We start from the raw sequence: 23,115 nt of genomic DNA on the forward strand, positions 1-23,115 counted from the left end.
ATTATGTGCCTTCCCCCACCACATGCATCATTTGATCTCTTTTCATCTTGCTAGACATTAGTTGTAGTTGTGTACATGATCCTGATGACTGCGAAAACCATGGAGGGGTCGAACATGGTGCTCGATACCTCTGGCACTCCCTTGAGATGAGGTCAAAGCAACAGGTTCCCTGTGTAGGGCTGGGAAACAAGCCAAACTGCTTGTGGTTCGGCTCATATTAGGCTCGTAAAGAGCTCGTTCAAACTCGTGAAAAAAGCTTGACCAGTTGAATCTGAACAAGTGTTCACATTACATGAAGCGAGATGCAATGCCCTGACAGGCATTCATCTTGGCATTTCTCAGAGATGGGCGTGGTCTTCATCCTGAGAAATGTTAAGATGGGTGGCTGTCAGTGACAGCAGCGGTGCTGCATCATGTGGTGTCGCTGCATAAAAATTGGCCTCATATGAGGTGCTTCAGTTTAACTTGTATAAGCTTCTTAGGTATTTGTAAATATATCTTAGATATGTTTTACATGTATTCTTTTGTAATCTTATTTCTTTCAGCTTTAAAACAATGTATTATGTGATTATGTCTATAAACAAGCCAGCTAGAACTCGGCTTGTTTAACTCTGGTTGATTATGAGCTTAAACTAGGCTTGGCTTGCCTCAAGAATGTGCCAAGCTTCAACACTTCAAGTTCATCTCGTTTAACTTGTTTACCAGCCCTATCTTTGGTTGGCCTTGGGGTTTTATGCTGTCAGGCATGGTGACCATTAGGGGTGGCAATCGGGTCGGGTTGGCGGGTTGGCGTGTCAGCATACCTCAACCCGAACCCGACCCATTTATTAAACGGGTCGGCTGTGGCAAACACGAACCCAACCTGTTTAATAAACGGGTAACCCGACACGACCCACCAACCCATTTAATAAATGGGTTGGGTCGGGTAAACGGGTTTTCAGGTTCGCGGGTCAGGTTGGCGGGTCGGGTTGGCGGGTTGACGGATCAGGTTGGCAGGTCGGGTTGACGGGTTGACGGGTCGGGCAGACGGGTTGGCGGGTTGACCCACCCGCCTAACCCATTTATTAAACGGGTCAGCCGGGTTGGCGGGTTGGCATACCCCCAACCTGAACCCGACCTGTTTAATAAACGGGTTACACGGGTCGACCCGTTTATTAAACGGGTTGGCTTAAGCCCAACCCGAACCCGCCTAAGAGGCGGGTTGGGTTGGTGGGTCGTGTCAGAAATTGCCACCCCTAGTGACCATAGCTTGTCCGTTTTGTAATCCCAGCCTGTCTTTCGTCTTACCCATGATTTCCTTGCCAAGCTTGAACACTTCATGTTTGTCTCATTCAGCTCGTTTACCAGCCTTATCTTTGGAGGCAAGGAGGGTGGCATCGGGGTTTTATGCTGCCAGGCATAATCACCATAGCTTGACTGGTCTTGACAGCACAGCTGGTCTTTCCTCCTTGTGATGATTTCCCTGTTTAATAAACCAAAAAAGAAAGAAAGAAAGAATAAAACACCTGTTTTATCTGCTTTTTCATGTTACCAGCTCATTTTGTTATTTGCATGCCTTCCCTTACACTTTCTAAAAGTTTCATGCTTCATGTATCAACATATTTGTTTATTACTCACTCTGTGCCATTGTTTCTTGCCGTCACTTGTTTTGGTAACTATGGTGGAGACCAGTCTAAGCATTTATACTATGCTGATGAATAAGTTTTATCATCATAATTGTTGTACTAAAAGTTTGTTTTTACAATTTTAAGACTTTTTTTTTTTGACTAAGCCAAGGGAAAGCCCAGTCATGAATCCTTGTGAGAACACTGCTGAAACCCTCAGCTTCATCCTAAGCAGGAGGAGGTGCGCAGCTTTGTCGTGTGCATTAGTGCAGACACTGTTTTAAACTTGAAATGCGAGGTTAGCATCGGCTTCTGCCCTTGCCTGCTACCATGAGTAGACTTTGCAGGTTGATTCATTTTTTTTTATGATAGTCTAAGGGAAAAACCCTCAATCACCGATCGCACATTGGCTGGCATCCGGTTGGTAAAGCTTTTGAGGTCCTCCCTGCCCACTGGAGAGTGCACCCAACTTTGACCTTGCGGCTAGGGACTCCACCCTTGAGTTTCCAACTTGTTATGTCCCATCAACTTGGTGGCATTCATAAGTCACCCTTTCCACATGATCAGATCCCCTGTGAGCAATTCAAAAACTTGGTATAGCCTGGTTATCTTGTTTTTCTTACTTTCCTAGTTGAACATAGAATACGGCTAACCTGACCTAGTGGATATGGCAATTTGTATCCATGACATTGAGAGTATTGGCAATTGATCTGAAACTATCTAAGCTAAGGAGCTGTCGAACGCGATTGAGAAAGCATTTTTTTGGAGGGCTCTACATCTACATTTCACAATGCATTCTTTTAAAAAGTTTTTTTTTTTTTTTTTATGAAAATTGTGTAATAGTTCAAGCACAATTGATATGGTTGAGGCCATTGCTGTCAGAATTGATTTGAATTAGCTTGAATCAGCTGATTTGATTCGTAATACACCCCAAACTGGTTCAACAAGGGGGCTGGGTACAAGAATCTCCCATTTTTTTTGGGTAATCAAAGGGTAAAACCCCATCACGGAGTATACCTAGCTTTGACCTTGCGGCAAGAGACACCACTCATGGGTTCCGTGTATGTTTGTATATATATATATATATATATATATATATATATATATATATATATATATATAATGTAAGCCACAAACTTTTCATGGCATAAAATTAAAAACTAAAATATAATATTTCATTTCAAAGGTGGGCCACGTAAGGCAGGGTGTTCGTGGGGCTCCACCTAGGGTTTTCCCTCGAGTCGGCAAGGGTTCCTTGTCATAAAAAAAAATATAATATTTCATTTACTGTAAAAGCTAATAGTTATTTCAAATAAATTATAAAGAAACAAATCCATATTACTGACTAAATTTCTTGTTTTTTTAGTTTTTCGACAGAGCATCTTACCAAGATTAAATTTTCTATCGAGTGGGTGTTCCGATGATAAGAAGGCACACTTAGTGAGCTGCAGGGTGGTTTGGGAATTCTCAACTTGAATAATATGAACACTGCCTGGCGGCACTCTTTTCTTGAGGATGATTTAAAACTTATTTAAGAATATCAATGATATTTTAAAAATGTGTAAATATTGGCTACTAATGAAGGTACGAAACTAATGAGTATAAATCATTTTTTTTCTTCAAAAAGTTGTCATATTTTGTAAATCAGATGTTAAGGATGTGATCTACATGGTTTGTTTAGTAGGAAGCTTGTTTTGAATCATGTGAATATGACAAGTAATTAATTTTTTTAAAGGGATCAAATATCACATTTTACATCAGAAAAGCACAATCTAAGGCTTGATCCTTAGCAAATAAGTCATGTTGTCTGTGTGGTTAGATTGAGTCGATACAACTTGAACCTATGATTTCTATCTCATTAGTTATATTCCTTCATTAATAGCCAATATTTACCCTTTAAAAATATAGCAGTTTAGTTGTGATATTTTCAAAAGTGGTCTAAGCTAAACAATATTGTTATCTGCAAGATATTGCTTAATTTAAAATGGATAAATATTGGCTACTAATGAAGGTATGAAACTAATGAGCAATAAATAATAGGTGCAAGTTGTATCTACTCCATCTAACCATATAGCATGGTTTGTTTGATAAGGATCAAGCTTTTTATTTTGCATGTTTGATGTAAAAATGTGATATTTTGAGTTATGAAATTTTGGCACATGGTGGGCTGTTGCTTTTTAGATCATTTTAAAAACCTAATTATTCATCATACTCAATGGCAGAGCCAACAATTTAAACTAGGGTGGGCACAAATGCATTGTAAAAAAAATAATAAAAAATTATGACAATAAACTATACACAAGGAAAATTAAAAAATTACAAGTGCGAGTCATAATTAGGAACCTTGATAAAATTAACAACTGTATAGTAAAATGCCCGTATACTTTAAGATTTAGTTTTATTTGATATAATGATCGAAAGAAGGACCTTTAATGGATAATGCAGTGTGACCAAGCTCAAGTTTCGATTTTGAAATGCAGTCACCAAGATGTGAGAAAGGAACACAAATATTTCACAAATAAATAACAAATTAATTAATCAATCTTTCAAAAAATTTATAAAAAATATCATAAATATTTTATAAATAAATTAAAACACTAATCCAATGAACAAAAGATAAATATATTGACATGTTAAAAAAAACAAATAATTACTCTAACAGGTACTTTTTACAATTGGTCTTATTGATTTTTTATATTTTAAAAACCATTCGCATCGATGCACGGGAGGACGGTGATGGGCCAATGATGTATCGCCAGCAGGAGGATGTTGCCATGTTCCGTTGGCTGTGGGGTCCAAGTGAGGAAGAACCACCAAACATTTGAACTACAAAAAAATCAAGAATTTCTACTCATTAGTTTCTTACCTTTATTAATACCCGATATTTATCCATTTAAAATATCATAATATTTACAATAAAAAAACTAAACTTAAAAATTTAATATTCCGATGTCCATCTCAATCCAGCTGGGCACGACTATTTTATATGTACTTTTAATAAAAATAAGCTCCTTAAATCATATGAATCTGAGATTGAGACTTCATTTTCTAAACACTACAAAACTTGAACTCAAACAGACCCACCAACTAATTATTTGGGCCAGTTTAGGTACATCGAGATGGGTTGGGTTAGAGACAATATCCCATTTGGTAAGCTGGGTCCTGTGCCAAGCTGAAGGCCCAGGTTAGAATCCCTCTGCCACATGGGTTGTAATAGATATCTGGTAGGGGTCTGCCTAACCCTAAACTTGCTTTTCAAAAAAATAAAAGAAAGAGAGGGACAGTAGGTGACAGTGCAGACAAAGTCAGGTTAGGTCAAGTTACATTTATTGTTGTTTCTGTATCTGTCTGTCAATAAACCCACCTTTTTTTCAATCATCTTGATCTAGGATGTGAGTTTGGATCGGGTGCAATCACATGACACAAAATTTGTGCATGAAGAACCTGATAGCCCTCCATCCGGCCAAGTCCAGCTCGGGTGCAATCACATGACATAAAATTTGTACAATAAGCACTTAATTGCTCTCCATCAGGCCTTGGGCAACACAACTAACAGGACCTGTCCTCGAGATGGAGGGTGATCGGTTGCTTAATACACAAATATTTGTGCAATCATGTTGCACCTGATCTTTTTACTCTAGGATGCCCCCTCACACGAGGTAAGTTGGCCCAAACTTAACCAAATGATACCCAATCAAAACCGGATCTCTTCAACCAAACTAGAGACCAACCACAACCCAGCCCACTCCAAGGTATACAATCCCCAGCCAGGTTTTGCCTTCTCAGCATTATGCCCCACAAACTCAAATCATCACCCCAACCCCAAGACCCTGACCCCCAACTCACACCACCTCCTCAGAATTTTTATGTACAGATTTAGTAAAGTGGACATAAAAAGTGATTTTTTGCTTTTTATTTTTTTCATGTTACACAAACAAGTGAAATTTTTTATTTAAAAAATATCATATCAAAACTTCTCATAGAAAAAAAAAATTATAAAAATTTTTCTCGCTTTCAAACATGTCTTAAATCTTGAAACCATCCCCTAATTGCTCTCTCTCTCTCTCTCACACACACACACAAAAGACTATATTTTTTTTAAAAAAGATTAATATAATGCCCCATGGTTTTAAAACCTTTAGAAATACGAAAATGTTTTTTTTAATAAACTGCAGAAATGGTTTTGGGCTTCTGGTTTTAAACCTCGAGCATGTCACATTTCACAAACCGTAATAAAAAGCAACAATAAATTTATACCAACATTATATACATTGTCTTTTCACAAGGTTCAAAAATGCTCTTTATTGAGGGGTTATGAAAACTTTTTTCGAATTCCAAAAAGTTTTAGAAATTTCTTTAATAAAATTTTATACTCAGCACCCAAGGGATTTAAATCGGGTTCTTCTCCCTAAGAGACAACCACCCTGACCACTACACCACGACCTGTTTCATTGCATAACCTTGGAACGCTATTTTATTTATCTCCTTCCAACGTTATTCCAAAATCCTTAAAAATAATGCTTTCACACGTCTTTTTCCTTAGTCGAAGGTTTTGAACTTAGGACGTCCCCTCTTCTGGCAGTGCGCCCTACCACATTGCTACTCTGTCACTTGTTGCTCTTTGTTCGCCGTCCATTTCTTTTAAGCATATATGACATCTTTATTAATTTATTTATATATGAAAAGGGTTTTCGACGAATCTCAAATACGAGTTGGCTCAAAGATATATTTTAGATCTGATGCACTTTCTAACTAGATATTTGGATCTTGATTGAGATTCAACCATATTTGGATCCATTAAGATTCAATTGGATTTTAATTGGGTTTCAAATCCATTCAGGATTTGAATCCGTTCATCATAACCGAAACCAAATACTGGATCCATTTGATTCAATTTGGATTCAAGATCCAATTGGATTGACTCCCTATCACTTTAGCGTATCTATTAACAAGAATGGTGATATTTATTTATTTTGATAATTCTCGAAATTTTATGGGTTTTACATCGTGTGTAGACCTGACTCATGAAGCAAATAGGTGTCTTATTGCACATTTTTAATTTAGAAAAACTACACAATAAAATCTTTTTGAAAATCAACATACTACAGAAAATTCTTTTTTTTTTTATCAAAATCAAAATTCATCAAAGTCTTGACCATAGTACTTAATTTGATTTAAAATCATAAGATTTAAAATCTTGTCATTCAAAACATGTATTTAATTTATGAAGATATTAAAATATGCATTTGATCATAAATCAAATTTAAATAATCATGCATGCATAAAAAATATGTCTAATATAAAAATCATAAGATTTTGATAGAATAACTTACCTTGATGTTTGATAGAACGAGGAAGAATAGTATAATGCACTCGACTTTGATTTAATCTGATAAAATTTATTATATTAGTTAAACTTTTATATTAAATTTTGGGCAGTATTTTCCATATAAATTCAAAGAAATATCTTTTTAAGAAATTACTGAAGATCTAAAAATTATTTAGAAATGACTTTAAATTTTGTATAAAAATTTTTACAGAGTTTTCTTTATAATAACTCAAATGTTCGAAAAGGGTTCGAACTTAAATTCGAGTTGTAAAAATTCGAACATGACTTTGCATGACAAATATTTCTATAAAGGTTTTTAAAAAATTTGACTAAGGTATTTAAAAAGGATTTTAAAAATTTTGACATAATTTCCTTTATAAACATTGTTTTTTTCTAAAATAACTATAAAAATTTTGATATAATTTCTACTAAATAAAGTCAAAATTTCAAAAGTATCTAAATTTTTTTGCCAGAATTTTGATTAAAATAGCTAAAAAATTCAAAATTTATTTAGAAAATTTTTCCAGAATTGCAACTATAATAATTCTACTTTTTAGAAATTATTTAAAATAATTTTGCCAGAACTTCTGTCATAAAAACTCTATTTTTCAAAATCTTTAAAAAAATTTGCCAGAACCACTGCTATAGTAGTTCTGAATACTTAAAAATATTTTTAAAATTTTTAACAAAACTTTCTCTACGTAGAGGCAGGGTTGAATTAAATTTTGGCAAAATTACCAAAATTTAAATCTAGAAAGGGAAGTAGGAGGGAGAATAGGAGGTCCTACAATTACGAATTTAAATTCAAAAGAAGAATTTGAGTACTGACCTGATTTAGAAAATTTGGGCAGCTCTTCCGTGATCCAAGTTTGATTTTTCTGCTAAATTTAGCAGAACTCCTATAGGCAACACTCCTGGTGCTGGATTTAGTTTGTCAAAACTCCTACGAAGGAACAAGAGAGAGAGAGAGAGAGAGAGAGAGAGAGAGAGAGAGAGAGAGAGAGAGAGAGAGAGAGAGAGAGTTAGAAGGGGTTTCTTAGAAAAAATATGAAATTCAATGAAGGTTTAGGCTTGAAAACTAGAGAAAGAAATTAAAGGTTAGAGAGAGAGCGAGAGAGCTTAGAAAGAGAGAGTGATCTTCAGAACTTGGGTACAGAGAGACAAAGAGAGAGAGGGTATTTATAGGAGAGAGAGGAGGTGTCACCCCCCTATGGGTTACACTTAAGTGACATTTGTTACTTAAGTTGATAATTTTATAACACTTCTCAAGATTTTATTAAAATATTATTTATTTTCGACACTTGTTAGAGAGAGAAGAGGGTTGAGTGTCACCTCCTCACTGTGAGCTCATGGTTTTGGAAAACTATGGCTACCTTTGGTTTTGGGTGAGTGATTTTCCAAAACCATAGTCTTTAAAATAAAATAATATAAAATATTATATTTTATTTGATTGCTAATTTTTTTTATGCCTGTTATGCCCTAATTCAAATTTCATCTTTCAAAAATACTAAATGGGAATTTGAAAGTTACTTTATTGCCCTTTTGCAGTTCAGACAATTACCGAGTCTGTCATTGGGGTGGAAAATTATCATTTTTGTCTTCAAAACATTTAAAAAAAATACTATTTTGACCTTATACAGTTGAGTATTTTATCAAAAAATGCCACTAGATTAGTAAATTACTAAGCTACCCTCGACAATTTGATTAATAACAAGAATGTTCCTGAATTCAGATTTTTGAACAAGCCTCTACAAAATTTTATCAAGATTCCAATTATGGATTCAGATCTTCATTTTAATCAATACTTACCAAAAATATTAGAGTTTTTAAACTATAATTCATATCTAAAATTAATCAGAATTAAAACTTGAATTTTCTTCAGAATTTATAAATCATTAAAAAATTTGGGTATTACGATTACACTTTATCAATATTAATTTACTTATAGTGATCTGCCTAACCCTAGCTTGCTTATCGGAAAAAAGAAAAGAAAAAACTTTTAATTATGCAAACCACTAATTTTCGATCAAAAAAACTAAAGAAAGGGAAAATTTTAGGGTGTCAAGGTTTATCCAATTCCAATCTGTATTTAGAATAGGCTCTGCTAAGCCGGGTCCAGCCGGAACCTCAAGATCGGACCAGGATTCGGAACCACTAGGAACAGGTGTCGGTCTCCGGGTCAGGGGGTTTATTCCAGGGTTCTCTCTCTCGTCCTTCCTTCCTTGGCGGCTCGTGAAGTCGTGATCACATGAGACCTCCATCCCTTCTCTCCCTGACCATCGATTCCGTGCTCTCCAACATCGCCCACATCACCGATCTCACCGATATCCCTGACTTCCTCCTGATCGAGCTCTTCCTTGTGAGTGCTTTGTTGGGTTTCTCTCGTTTCCTCTTCTAGAGATGATCATCCTTTGATGTTAGTCGGTCTTATTTCCCCAGGGGATTGTTTATTTTCCTTGTTTTAGTAGTACTGTAGGAGAAAAATTTGGGATCTGTGTTCCCTTTCTCTATCTTGTTGCTCTTCCTTTTGTTCCTAATTTCTGATGATCTAATTGAATTCTGTACATTAGTTCTTTATAATGTTTGATGATTTAATTGAATTTGAGAAATTGGTTATTCATTTACCCTAGGTACAGATTTCTACGATTTTTTTTTTACCTTTTTTTTCATGGATATTTCATGTTAATTTGCAACTTTAGCTTAGTCTATGCTTGTTCCCTCCGTTGCTCTTGAGCATATATGGCGTTTAAGTCTCATAACTATTTCTTTAAGTTGGTCTAAGTCCCATATGTTTAATCTGAAAAGGGAAGAGGAGAAAAGTAAAGGGAGAATGTTTTTTTCTTAGAGAAGGAAAAAAAAAGGTCTGAAAGGGTTAATTTTTGAACCGTGTCGCATTGAATTATGTCTTGCTGAATTTGTTGCTTGTGGGGTTTCTATGTCATGGCATCAGTAATTTTTTTTGCTTTCTAATCACTGAAAGGTGGAGGTTTGTTAATTATCGAGCTAATTGAAAAAGTGGACCTTTTCTAGTTTGAAAACTCTAATATTTCTTTGTAAATATTGCCAGAATTGCACTATTGAACCGTGCACAACATGTAAATCTATTATAGAAACCATATAATCACAAGTCCTGTATAAAGTTTAGTACCAAATGTTGCTAAGAGTTTAAATTTTGATACATGTTCTTAACCATTTTGTAAAATGATGTTCCTCATAGCTTTTGCATTTATTTTAATATCTCTATAAATTTTAGTACCTAATATTCCTAAGAGTTTGAATTTTGATAGATTTTCTTAGGGGTCGTTTGTTTCATTCCGACCAATAAGAAAAGACTTCATGGGAAAGGCATCCCATGATAGGAAGGCCATACCATGTGTGAAAAAGTGTTGAGTGAAACAAACGACCCATTAATGATTTTGTAAAATGAAAATTTCCAAAGCTGTTGTGTTTAGTGCAGATTTGAAAATCTAAATTAATGTCATGAAATTTATGCAAGATTTCTTTTAGAATCTTCCATAATCAAAGAGATATATTCTTCAAAAGTTTTGTGAACTTTACATTTCTCTTTTGATGTTTGCTGTGCTTTTCTCAAGGGATGCTACACTTATGTGAATAATTGAAGCAATTCCTTGCTCCCTGAGCACATTGAGAATGAAGTTTCTTACATGTAGGTAAACCTTCTTAGATCTTTATGTATCTATTTGTGTCATTGTGTTTTTGCTGCATCATCGTGAGGCATGTCTCTCATGTAGTACGATATGTTTTATGTAACCTTCAGAGGAATCAACATGCCTAACTATTTTTGAAACTCCAAAAATGTATGGGTGAAATTGAAGAATTGAAAAGTTATTAGTTAATGAAGTTTATGAATTGAAAAGATATTGGCTGTTGTAAATCAATACAATGCTTCAGTACTTGTTGACTCTACCTACTGCAGAAAATGTTATTGGGTCATCTTAATATTATGGCAGTCATAAAGTATCTTTGACTATGTTATAACATGGGTTCATATTAGGGGTGTCAACGGGTCAGGTTTGGTTCCGACCCAGGTGAAACCAGACTTGGATCAGATTTTCGGGTATGGTATCAGGTTCAGACCCGGGTCTAATCAGGTCCACTATAAGAAAAACCATACCCGAACCCGATAAGAACGACATGAACCAAACCCAGACCATACCTGGTAAAACTATATTTTTTATCATTTTTACATTGAAAAATTGCAGGTCTTAATAGGAACTCGGGTCGGGTTTGGGTCTGATATAAAATTTCACAAACTATACTTGGGTCCATGTATTAATCAGACCTTTGGATCCGGACCCGGGTCTTAATCAGGTCTTCTTATTTATCACCATACCCGGACCCTACAGGGTTTGGTTCGGGTCGGGTCCGGGTAAACCAGGCCCGTTGACACCCCTAGTTCATATTGGTTGGAAGCAAATGCAGCTGCCCTGCCTCTTGAGCAGGTTCCATTCTGTGTCCTACCTTTATGTCTGGTGTTGGGGGCATATCTTACAATCCCTTGATACTGGATTGTATCTGCTTCCCATAAATAGAATCAATTTTTGACCATTTCAGCTAAATTTTTTAGCATATTAGTGTCATTGTGACCTAAGCTCACAACTCAAAGGTCAACGTTTACGTGTTGCATTGGTTCTCTCGGGCTTCAAAAGGGGTATTTGTGGGTGTTGGGGGCTTTCTTGACCTGATTGACTGAACTTTTTCCATTCATCATTACAAGACTTGTCAGACTTTGCATTTTGCAAAAATGAAGAAGTCTTTGAGCTTGTTGTTCCCAATTCCAAGATATTTCTTAATCAAAGTAATGTTACTCAAATTTTGGTTTTCTTATAGAACATTGTGAGAATTTTTTTATGTTTGGTAGCAGGGGTTCTCTTAAAAGTTCTCACAAATTTAGCCACTAGAGCTCATGTTACATAGACAATTAGACATGGACATAGATACAAGACGGACATATCATGGATACACTTAGTTCGACAGTTATATACATTCAAAATTCTTTATATAAACCAATGAAGCATGAGTATCATTTTAAAGTTAGATTCTGAAATAAACTATCCTAAGCAAAGATTAAATAATAAATACCAGTTGAAAATTGAAGTGGTATGTTATCAATGACAAACTTTAAAAGGAAAACAATACAAATAAGTATAAAATAAAGAATCAAGATCTATGTAACATGGGTACTTCTAAAAGGGTAAGACACCTGTGTCGCAGCCGCACTGATGTGGGTGACTTGGACACAGCTTCCTTTGTGTCAAGTGAAGTCAACCACACTGAGGTCCATTTTTGTACAAAAGTGGATTTGATTAACCCTAACCAATTCCAGTTTTATCTGTATTATATAGACACACACACATGTATGTATGTATGTATCTATCTATGTATGTATGGTACTCCTGCAACACCTACTTCCACCTAATAGAAGCTCCAAATTTTCTAAATTTTCAAACTTTTTTTGTTGATACGACCTTGTAGATAGGATCTACAATTATTATTTATTGAAAAACAAGTTTTGGATCATGTGATTGTGGCATACATGTACGTTTTTTAAGATCTTCAAAAATCGACGGTTCACAATGTATCAAAATTTCATGACTTAAAAAATCCTATTTTTATGACCAAAAGACATGATTCCTATAAAATAAACTATGTTGATATATATACAATAAACAACAACAACTAAGCCTTCATCCCAAAACTATATATATATATATATATATATATATATATATATATATATATATATATATATATATATATATATATATATATATATATATATATATATATATATATAAAGAGAGAGAGAGAGAGAGAGAGAGAGAGAGAGAGAGAGAGAGAGAGAGACGGCTGTAACAGTGGATGACATTTTGTCCACTGTTAGGTCGGACATGCGCGATCATCAACGGGCACACGTTAAAGGAAAAAACACTTTTTAGACCGCCGCTAATTTATGCAGATCAACATCAGTCATGATTACGATGTATAAGAAGGATCTTTCAACGGCTCAGAATTTTCGTAAATATTCAAGCATACAAAATCACATTTCTTGATCTGATTAGAATGATCCAATAGTCGATTCCAAGCAATTGGATCATGTCGAATGCATCTGCAGGGTTAGATTTGCAAAAAGCCCTATGAAAATCTTGATTCATACTAGTTTACATTATTCCAATTTCCATATATATATGGGTAATTATTGGCTACTAATGAAGGTAAGGAAGTAATGAGTAGAAATCACTCTTTTCTTCCCAAATTTTCATTTTTTTGTAGATCAAATGTTATGGATGTGATCTACATGGTTTATTTAGTAGGAAACTTGTTTTGAATCATGTGATTATGACAAGTAATTACGTTTTTAAAGGAGTCCAAAAATCAACGGCCCACAATGTGTCAAAATTTCATAAGTCTAAAGATCACATTTTTACATCATAAAAGCACGATCCAAGACTTAATCCTTAGCAAACAAACCATGCTGAACACATCTATGTGGTTAGATTGAGTTGATACAACTTGCACCTATGCTTTCTAGCTCAGTAGTTTATTACCTTCATTAGTAACAAATATTTTTCCTATATATATCCGCATCCCTTCACCCAGGTGTTTTGAAATTTTCATGTCGCACCTTCCACACCCGCACTTGTATCCGCGTCTGCACCTGCACCTATGTGACATAGATCAAGATCCTAAAAAGAAATAGATGAAATTAGGGATGTATTGTTGACCATGTTCAACACGAGTTTGATTGTGTTCATATAAAAGAGAAGCTCCATTCATATTCATGATCCATATTCTTTCAATTGTAATCTTTTGGTTTAACACAGATAATGATGGTGGACATCAAGGTTATGCTAATTTTAATCATGTTTGAGAAAGCTTATTACTTTCAGACTCCATTGGCTTCATTTATACCTCAAAGTGTTTATTTATTATTTGCCTATTTTTATCAAAGCTTCTCTTTTTTGGAATTCTTTAAATTTTAGTTTCTAAAGAAACTTAAATATGGAGTTTTACAATTTTGTGATAGTCTAGGATAATGATGCAACTGAAGATTGGGTTTTATGGTGAATGATGCAACTGATAATATACAACCTTGGACTAATGGGGGAATATAACATGAAATAGAAGGGCATCATAGAGGTCGAAGACTCGGCTCAATGGATTCCACCTGATTGTTGGATCAGTTAACCAGGAAACTTTGGGCTTGAAAAAAGTGTTTGTGGACAACCCATAGTTACCAGGAAGCAAAATGGATATATGATGTGATGCGTGAAGCGGAAGTGGGGCAGCGAGTGTTAAAAAGTAATGTGAAGTGGGAAGCAGGATTTGTTTTTGAAGCGTGTGAGAAGCAAAAAAGGAAACATGAAGGAAACAAAGGGGAAACAAGTGGGAAGCAAGGGAGAAGCACAAAAATGAAATATTAACATGAAAAATATAAAAAACAAGGGAGAAGAAAGGGGAAAACAAAAGAGAAGTGAGACAGAAACAATTTGAGAAGCACACTTCCCACAAATGGGAAGCGAGTTTCCCCCATGCTTTCCCCTTTTGGGGGAAGCATGACGCTTCCTGCTTATTTAGCACGCTTCCCCCCTATAGGGGCGCTTCCGGTAGTAACTATGGGACAACCATAAGGTGCTGTCAAGGGAATTTCTTGATCCATGAAGGGGTTCTAAGCATGAAAGCTTATGAATAGAGAAGAAAACTACTATCATTGATAGTTATCAAGGGCTCCTTGATCTATAGCATAACATGATTGAAACTTGATCATTTTGGTATAGATGATTTAGTTCATTCCTTTATTTTGAAAGTCAAGCCATTAGTCAATATCCTACTATTATGCATGATGGCAAAGTGAATATGGGGAGCCTCAAAAATTTGATTTTCATCCCTAAAAAGATATTTATGACCTTTGAAATGAAGGACTTGGTGCCATATAAACATTAGCTTTGATGTGTGGTTGATTGGAAATGCAAATATATATTTTGATGTCAAAGTTGGTGCAGACATGAGCATGGAGATAAAAGAAAGAATAGGAAATAAAGAGACAGCAGGGTCGACCACAGTATTTCATTGTGTGGGCCATTTCCTCCGCTAGACATGGCTGTTTGTGCTTTATTCATGTTATTGGGGTGGTGGGTGCAGATGTGCAGGCATGTGTGCATTCATGCAATTCATGGAAAATCCTAAGTGTGGATCCTGAGTGTTTCCTTGGTAGGATGTGTAGGAGAAATCTTGGACTATTTCCAGGTTTAACTTCGTAAACTCTCATCTTGTTATTAATTGTAGTCCTTTCCTTCTTATTTCATTTGACTTTATTTTACTTCTCTACACTGAGTCAGTCAAGTCAACACTGTGGTTGTTAACCTGACCCTACTTGTTTAACCTTGACCTAACCTAGATCCTGAGCTGATCCAGACCTATGCTTGAATGAAATACTGATCAATGCTGTTGTGGATTGTGATTGTGGAAAGTTTAATCCATAACAACCTTTGATTGTTTCTTCCATAAGCTGATTAGGAAATACATTCGAAGTCTCCTACTAATTGCAGGGTCAATCTCAATAATATCATCACTCTAGATTAACGGCTGTTATTGCCTTTTGCTTTTTCAGTTTGGACTTCAGTACGCACCAGTTCCTTTTCCAAATCATTCTGTAAATCCATTTTAATTAGTGTCGTAGTCTAGTGGGTCCTATGCCAGGCTTGCTATTAGAGCCAGTATGGTTTCTTTGAGCTGCCTACAATCTTTAATCTTTATAATTTTTTATGCTCATTTGAAGTTAGTCTATCATGATGAAATTATGGATAAAAGTAAAACCAAGTTAAACAATTATTTTGAAGCAATTCAAAATCAATTAGATGAGGTCCTCTAGGACCACCAGGGATGCATCAAACTCTTAGAGATTGCTCATCACTCTTTGGGAAGGGGTGGTGGAGCTAGTGTGAATGATCTGGGAAACTCAGAATAATTGGTACTCAATCTAGTGGATTACCTAATATATAGGAAGAGTTCCATGTCAAGGGATCCCATTGGAGCTTCTTGTGATGTTCATTTACCACATGATCTGTATCCTAATCCTTATCATGATGAAGCAGGCTAGAATTGTTAAAGGACTTTATCACAATGGGCATGATGATACAATGACATTATCAGAAAAGATCAGGTTGGAAGATCCTACTTTTGATGACAAAGTTGACCAGATGAGTTTCTGGAGTGGTTGAGGAGCACGATCCCTCAACTTATGACTGATGAAGATTAGAGGACAACCTTCTGCCTCACCTGCACAAAATGTAGGTAAGAATTGCAACGTAACTAGTGACCATGAAAGTTGCACGGATGCTATCAAGAAATTTGATTAAAAATCAGAGCCCATTGTCATTACAAAGTTCCTTGGTTGAGGAGGCTACATTGATGCTTGTTACTTTGTGGTAAGTGTCTTGTGCCAAACCTTCTGCTTTAGAGAGCAGATCTTATCCATGGGATGTGATTTTTATTTTCCTTTCTACGCCTAAGGTATTTTTGAAGATCAAATCTGTTTTTCTTGTTGGTGTTCTGTGTACCACAATCTTGTTTGTCACTCTAGGACAGCAGTTTTAACATTTAGGTCAATATATGAAAAGAATATTGCATATCAAATGGCTTATAACTATTGCGGTCAAATGAGGTAGCTGGGTGTTAAGGTTGCACTATCATGATCGAGGGGTCTCGGGTTGGAACTCTGTGGGGTCCTCAGCCGTAGCTTGCCTATTAAGAAGAATGGCTTATAACTGCTGTGTTCTGTTGGTTTTGATGGTGTCCTTTTCTATGCAAACACCTTGAGACTATAAGATCCAACAAATTGACTATTGGGCTGTCGATTTAGCTGGTTGTTGGCTTATCCTTTTTGTTGTATCTGAGTTGGTCTTTCCTCGGTAATGCTTTTACTAAGTTGAATTTTGACGAGTTAAAGTTTTAGTTAGGTGCCCCATGAATGCGTTTCATTTTCCTTGGCTCCATTAAGAGATGCTAGTGCGCAGCATAACTGTAGATATTCAAAGGAAAAGAAAGCATGTCGTAATGCTGATAGTCTTGCTGCTTTGGTATGCGAGTGTGTAGGGGACGCTGCGGGCTGGGAAGCTGACGGAGAAGGTGTTGAAGGTGTTCATGGCCACGGGGAACCAACACGTCCTCACCTTCGTGCAATCCCTTGACATCAAGATCGTCCTTTCTCCTGTCCTTCCCACCCGTAAGAATACCCCTTCTTTTATTTTTTCTTTCTTTTTTTCCCTTTTTTTTTCAAATTCTTAGTTTCTTACCGGAAGAAAACACCACATACATATTATTGGCTGTCCTCGTGGGTTCCAAGCCCCCTACTTGAACTCAAGGAGAAGGTTGTTTTGGCCAAATCTGATCCCATGAATGTGTTAAAAATGTGATCATATTTTTTTGATGTTTTTTAAGGGTTAAAATTCGGTAAATTGTATGCCTTGATTTTTCAAACCCCAGAAAAGTCGACTTATGCACTGGAAAAACATTGATTTCTACTAAACCAAACATGTAGATCACACTTGGAGATTAAAAAGTAAAAAAGAGTTTTTTACCAGAAGATTTGAAACCCACGATGGTAGCCAAACTTTTCCTCTCTCTCTTTATATATATATATATATATATATATAAGAAAATTGGTTCTTCCTAACAGTAAATATAGTGTGGGCAGTATTGATTTTTGATGTTTCAAGCATTGTTTGACAAATCTAACTCCACGGATGTGTTCAACATGATCCATTTGCTAGGAATCGACTATTGAATCATTTTTTTTTTGATGAAAAAATATTATTTTATTAGTCTTTAAATTTATGAAAATTTTGAGTAGTCAATTTTGAAGCCTTATAAAAACCTGCTCATGTGTCATAATCCAATGATCCAAAAGCCTATTCTTACTAATCAGACCATGTAGATCACATCTGTAATGTCAAATTTAAAAATAAAATATAAAAAATAAAAAATAAAAAATAAGAAAAGAAAATACGGTTGTCTGCACCCTCCTACCCTAAGAAGGGCCCAATCATTCATATTTAGGGCCACTAGAATATGAGAACTATAGTGTGAACCGAATTTTTTATAGTTTTTTTTTGTTTTTAATTATAAGTGTAAGTTGTTATCTATGTGCTTGGTTTTTAAAGGGACTGGTCTTGAATCATCCCACTGCGATGCATAAGCAGGTTTTTTTAAGGCTTCAAAATCAATGACTCAAAATTTTCATAAATTAAGCATTCAAAAGTTTTTTTTGTCAAAAAGCATTATACAACAGTCAATTCTTAGCAAATGAACCATGCTGAACACATTTGTAGTGTTGGATTTGCAAAAAAAATAAATATTGAGAATACCCAGTTCACATTCTAGTCTCATGTTTGTACCTACTCCCATACTCCCACATGTTAGAAATCATGGTTGTAGGTTGTATTTTCTCAATTAAACCTTTTGGATGCACTCAACGTAGTTTATTTGAAAGGAATCATGATCATGTTTTTGGACATAAAAGTGGGATTTTTTAAGTCATGAAATTTTGATACATTGTAAACCCTTGATTTTTAAAGGTCTTAAAAACATACATATATGCTATAATCACATGATCCAAAACTTGTTTTCAACTAAATAATGTTTATAGATGGTATATAGGGTCTGATCAACTAAAAAAGTTAAAGAAATTTGAAAATCTAAGTCTTCTATTAGGTGGGAGTAGGTACTCCAATCATTACCAATATATATATATATATATATATATATATATATATATATATATATATATATATATATATATAGAGAGAGAGAGAGAGAGAGAGAGAGAGAGAGAGAGAGAGAGAGAGAGAGAGACTTTTACTTTTCTGCCCTTTGAATGATTAAGAAATTCATCACTTCTGATCTATTCCACAGGATGCTCGGAGAAATTTTAAGGCCCAAAAAAATCGGCTGAGGGATCGGGTCAACCCTTTGTTTTGTTAATAATATCTGCCATTATTCTCTCTCTCTCTCAACTATTTACTCCGTTGAACCACAATTTTGGCACAGAAAACGCTTGTTGCTTCTTCTTTGCTATACACCCCATAAGAATCCTTAATCCTGTGTTCAAAGCGAGCAGTAAGGATGGGTAGGAGCGAGATGTTCAAGACAGTGAAGGACGATGAGGTGGACATCGTGATCACCGCACTGAAACCAGATCTTGGTTTCTTGGAACAATGGAGACCTGCATTTTCACGATTTCATCTCATAGTTGTGAAGGACCCTGATCTTCTTGATGCCGATCTCAAGATCCCGCCGGGTTTCCTGAATCTTGATGTCTACACTCGATCCGATATGGAATCCGTCCTTGGCAAGGAATCACTCTCCTTGCTCCGGTTTACTGGATTCTCTGCTCGGTACTTTGGTTACCTTGTCTCCCGCAGGCGATACATCATATCCATAGATGCTGATTGCATCCCGGCCAAGGATGATCTCGGTCGTCTGACTGATGTTGTGAGCCAGCACCTGGTGAATCTGACGACGCCAGCCACTCCTCTATTCTTCAACACTCTCTATGATCCATTTGCTGATGGATCGGACTTTGTCCGCGGGTACCCGTTCAGCCTCCGTTGTGGTGTGGATTGCGTTGTCTCCTGTGGGCTCTGGCTCAATGTCCCGGATTGTGACGCTTCTGTTTTGAGATCTGGGAAATGCAATGGCAGGCTTGTGGATGCGGTGGTCACAGTCCCAAAGGGGACCATGTTCGCATTGAGTGGGGTCAATGTGGCATTCAACAGGGAGTTGATTGGGCCGGCATTGTTCTCCGGTTTGGTGTCAGCCCAGGAGGGGAAGGTCCGGCATGAGACCATGGAGGATCTTTGGTGTGGGATGTGTGTGAAGATGGTTTGTGATCATCTGGGGTATGGCGTCAAGAGCGGGAAGCCGTATGTCTGGAGGGGCGGGGATGGTGCAATTGGACAGGAGACCCCAGACCACACCTTAGAGAGTGCCAAGCTCTTTGAGGCGGTGGTCCCGTTCTTTCAGTCGGCACGGTTGCCAGCAAGTGCAGCAAGTGCAGAGGAATGCATGGTGGAGATTGCCAAGCTGGTGAGGGAGCAGCTCGGCGGTGCAGATCCGAGCTTCGGACGAGTTGTGGATGCCATGGAGGAGTGGGTGCGTGTATGGAGGTCTGTGCATGCAAAGCACTGATGGTTTGGTATTGTAGTTGTGTGCAGTTTGTGCAAAAGTGGATCTGGATCAGGCATTTGGATCCTCTTTTGTATCTGCAATTAGGTCCCCAGCATCAATAATCTGGAATGGGATTTCAAAGTCTCGTGTGTGTGCGTGTTGTGAGTCATTGCCGTATCATTGAACCCTAGTGCTTCTACGGTGATAAGGTTTGTATTGGGATCTTGACTTTGGTTCTGATCTGATCCTAGACCCTCTCTTATTGCAATTTTGGATTCTTGGAGTCAACTTGACAGTGTTTGGACGTGGGTATGGTGATCATACTCTGCCCGCCCCGGATCTTGATCAAGATCATCTGGGAGGTTTGGAGGTGGGCCCAACTTGCTATGTCACTGTCACATGCCCTTCTGACCGTTTATCATTGGTTGCACTAAGTTTTTATTTTTTTGGATAGTCAAGCTGGGTTTAGGCAGACCCTACCAGATAACTCTTAAGCCTCATGTGTCAGAGGGATTCGAACCTGGGACTTCAGCTGGGCACAGGACCCCTCTTACCACATGGGATACCACCTCGGTGTCATTGGTAGCACAAGTTGTGCCGAGCTTGATTGTCCGTTCAAGTTCGGCTCATCTATGTGAATGAGTTTGATCTCATTACGAATCTCGGCTAATTTATTTTTACGGCACAACCTGGACATGCTGACACGACTGGACACGTATGTATATTATTTTGATAATTTTAACATTTTTAAAATAGATTTATTAATAATGTAATAAAAATGTTTTTTTTTACTATCTTGATAGTTCTTTATTAACCCGACTTGTATACTTTTACTTTTGTTTAAGGCCTTATTTTCACACTTTAATACAAAGTGTTTTATGACCGTGGTTAAGCCAAACCCAAAAAGGGTCGGCATTGCATTCTTTTGGTTTTGATACATCGAGGATTAATGGGGTTAAGAATTTATTCTCAACTTTAAAATGCAACTTTATTAGCTTCCCTTTCTGCAATTATATTTTATATATTCTTATACTTTATATTTCTATTTTTTTTTTTAGATATTCCAAGCTAAAAACCTCCCCATCACTGACTATGCATTGGCTGGCCTCCCGGTAGTAAAACCCTTGAGGTCTACACTGCCCACTGCAGAGTACACTCACCATTTGTGGGTTTCCAACTTGTGATGCTTTCTACTTTTTAATTTTATATTCATTGAGCTTTTCAAATATATTTTTAAGATAAGAGAACTTTTCTGAAAGAAATGACTTGCCCCAAAAACATCCCAGAAAACTACATCTGTTTCTATGAGCAGAAATATTGTAAGCTGAAAAATGACAGGAAAAAGAAGGAAAAGGTACAGGCTTTCCAAACGAGTCACAAAATGTTTTCAAAAACTATGAGCCAGGAGGAATTTTTCATAGGATAAGCTGCTCTCTCTCCCTCTCAATTCCATTTTCTTATGTCACACAAACAAAGAAATTCTTCATTTGAGAGCGTCTCGTATGTAAAAATTTCTTTTCATATGACATTTACATTTTTCATCACTTCCAAACCTGACCTAAGGGGGCGTTTGATGCATGCACGTGGGCCCCATGTGGCCACGCAAACGTTGGGATTCATGGACAAAATAATGGCATCCACCTTTGTTCCATGCCACTCTCCCATGGAACAGCAGAGGACCGACAAACACAGATGCTAAAAAAAAAGCGGGTCCAGTGTCAAGCTGAAGGCCCAGGATCGAATCCCTCTGCCACATGGGGCAGCTGTTGTTCTGGGGACCGCCTAACACCATCTTGCCTTTCAAAAAAAAAAAAAATGTTTTTTGTTTTTGGGGTGTGTGGACATGGCAGGACAGCACATCCTGTCCTGTATCTGGACAGTACAGGAAAGGACACGCTGTCCTGTCCTCTGCTGTCTGAGGTTCAAACGCCCCTAAAGGATGGAGGAATGGTTATACTTTACAATTTACAACCTAGTTCACTTACATGGGGTGTTATGTTTTTGCACATGGACAACCTAGCCCGCTTACATGGGGTCTAACGGGGAATGCAGCGTTTGCCTGGGAAAAAGGGCTACTTTTCCATGGGACATGCAAAAATGCATGGGAAAGTTCTTGGCTCACGTGGTGCATTAGTGGGCCTCCATTATTCCAGCAGTACCCGCTGATGTCTTGTGAAAAACCTTCCCCCTAGGGGAGGCCCGGTGAGGAAACCCTTTTCCCGTGGGAAAAGGCACGCATGAAAACTTGATTCGGCGTGTACATGCCCTTTTTAACGAAAGTGCATTCCCACGGAGCCCTCTAAACAAACGAGTGGTGCCCTGACTCCTAATTGCTTTTGGCATTCTGCTTTCTACCACATTGAACGGTTTCATTGTGGTCGATAGAGATAAAAAAGAATCATTCTCTGTCATTTTTCGTTGGAACTCAAAACAACTTTTGGCATTGCAGCTTTCATCTTTCCCTTTCTCTGTGTGAAAGATTCTCCTCATATGAGAAAAAATCCAAAAAGCACAGTATGACAGGTCTAGATTAGTTGCCATCAACCTTCTAAAGATGTCTTCGTCATTTTCTAGAGGAAATCACCAAAAGTTGAACCATAACATCCGCAGTGTATCCATTTTATTCCTTGGGTAGATTAGATAATTGATACCTCCCAAACTTTCTGTCAAACCTAATACTTCACTTTCCGAATTGCACCAACCTCTTGTCAGCTTTAGAAGATAACCCCACTTTTTGGTTTGATCTTGGAGCTAATTCTGTCTCTATTCTCTACAGTTAGAATTACTACGATTTTGGAAGCCTCTATATGACAACGAATTGTCAAATCCAAGATTGAAAGCTTTGGTCTTAGTCAAGGGTGTTGGACGTTATAAATAACAACTATTATCTTGGAGCTTGTAGTTCTTTTTTTTTTGAATTTATAACCCTAAGAAACTGCACCCGAAGACTTGGTTGCTCTGGCTCAGCCTGCCATACCTACAGTTGTTGTGCAG

At 36.9% G+C, this 23,115-nt stretch overlaps 1 protein-coding gene across 1 annotated transcript; it reads left to right on the forward strand.

Moving 5' to 3' along the window:
• The first annotated feature begins 9,139 nt into the window (after positions 1-9,139).
• LOC149833247 (putative UDP-arabinopyranose mutase 5) lies at positions 9,140-20,409 on the forward strand. The gene is made up of 4 exons (XM_090013393.1): positions 9,140-9,292; positions 17,050-17,179; positions 18,868-18,881; positions 19,066-20,409. Exons 1-4 carry the CDS (start codon positions 9,182-9,184, stop codon positions 20,140-20,142), a joined length of 1,332 nt encoding a protein of 443 aa, XP_089869519.1. The 5' UTR covers positions 9,140-9,181; the 3' UTR covers positions 20,143-20,409.
• The last annotated feature ends 2,706 nt before the right edge of the window (positions 20,410-23,115 follow it).

Source organism: Nuphar pumila, chromosome 7 (assembly GCF_984573655.1).
Source record: "Nuphar pumila chromosome 7, dmNupPumi1.hap1.1, whole genome shotgun sequence".
Lineage (NCBI taxonomy): Eukaryota > Viridiplantae > Streptophyta > Magnoliopsida > Nymphaeales > Nymphaeaceae > Nuphar > Nuphar pumila.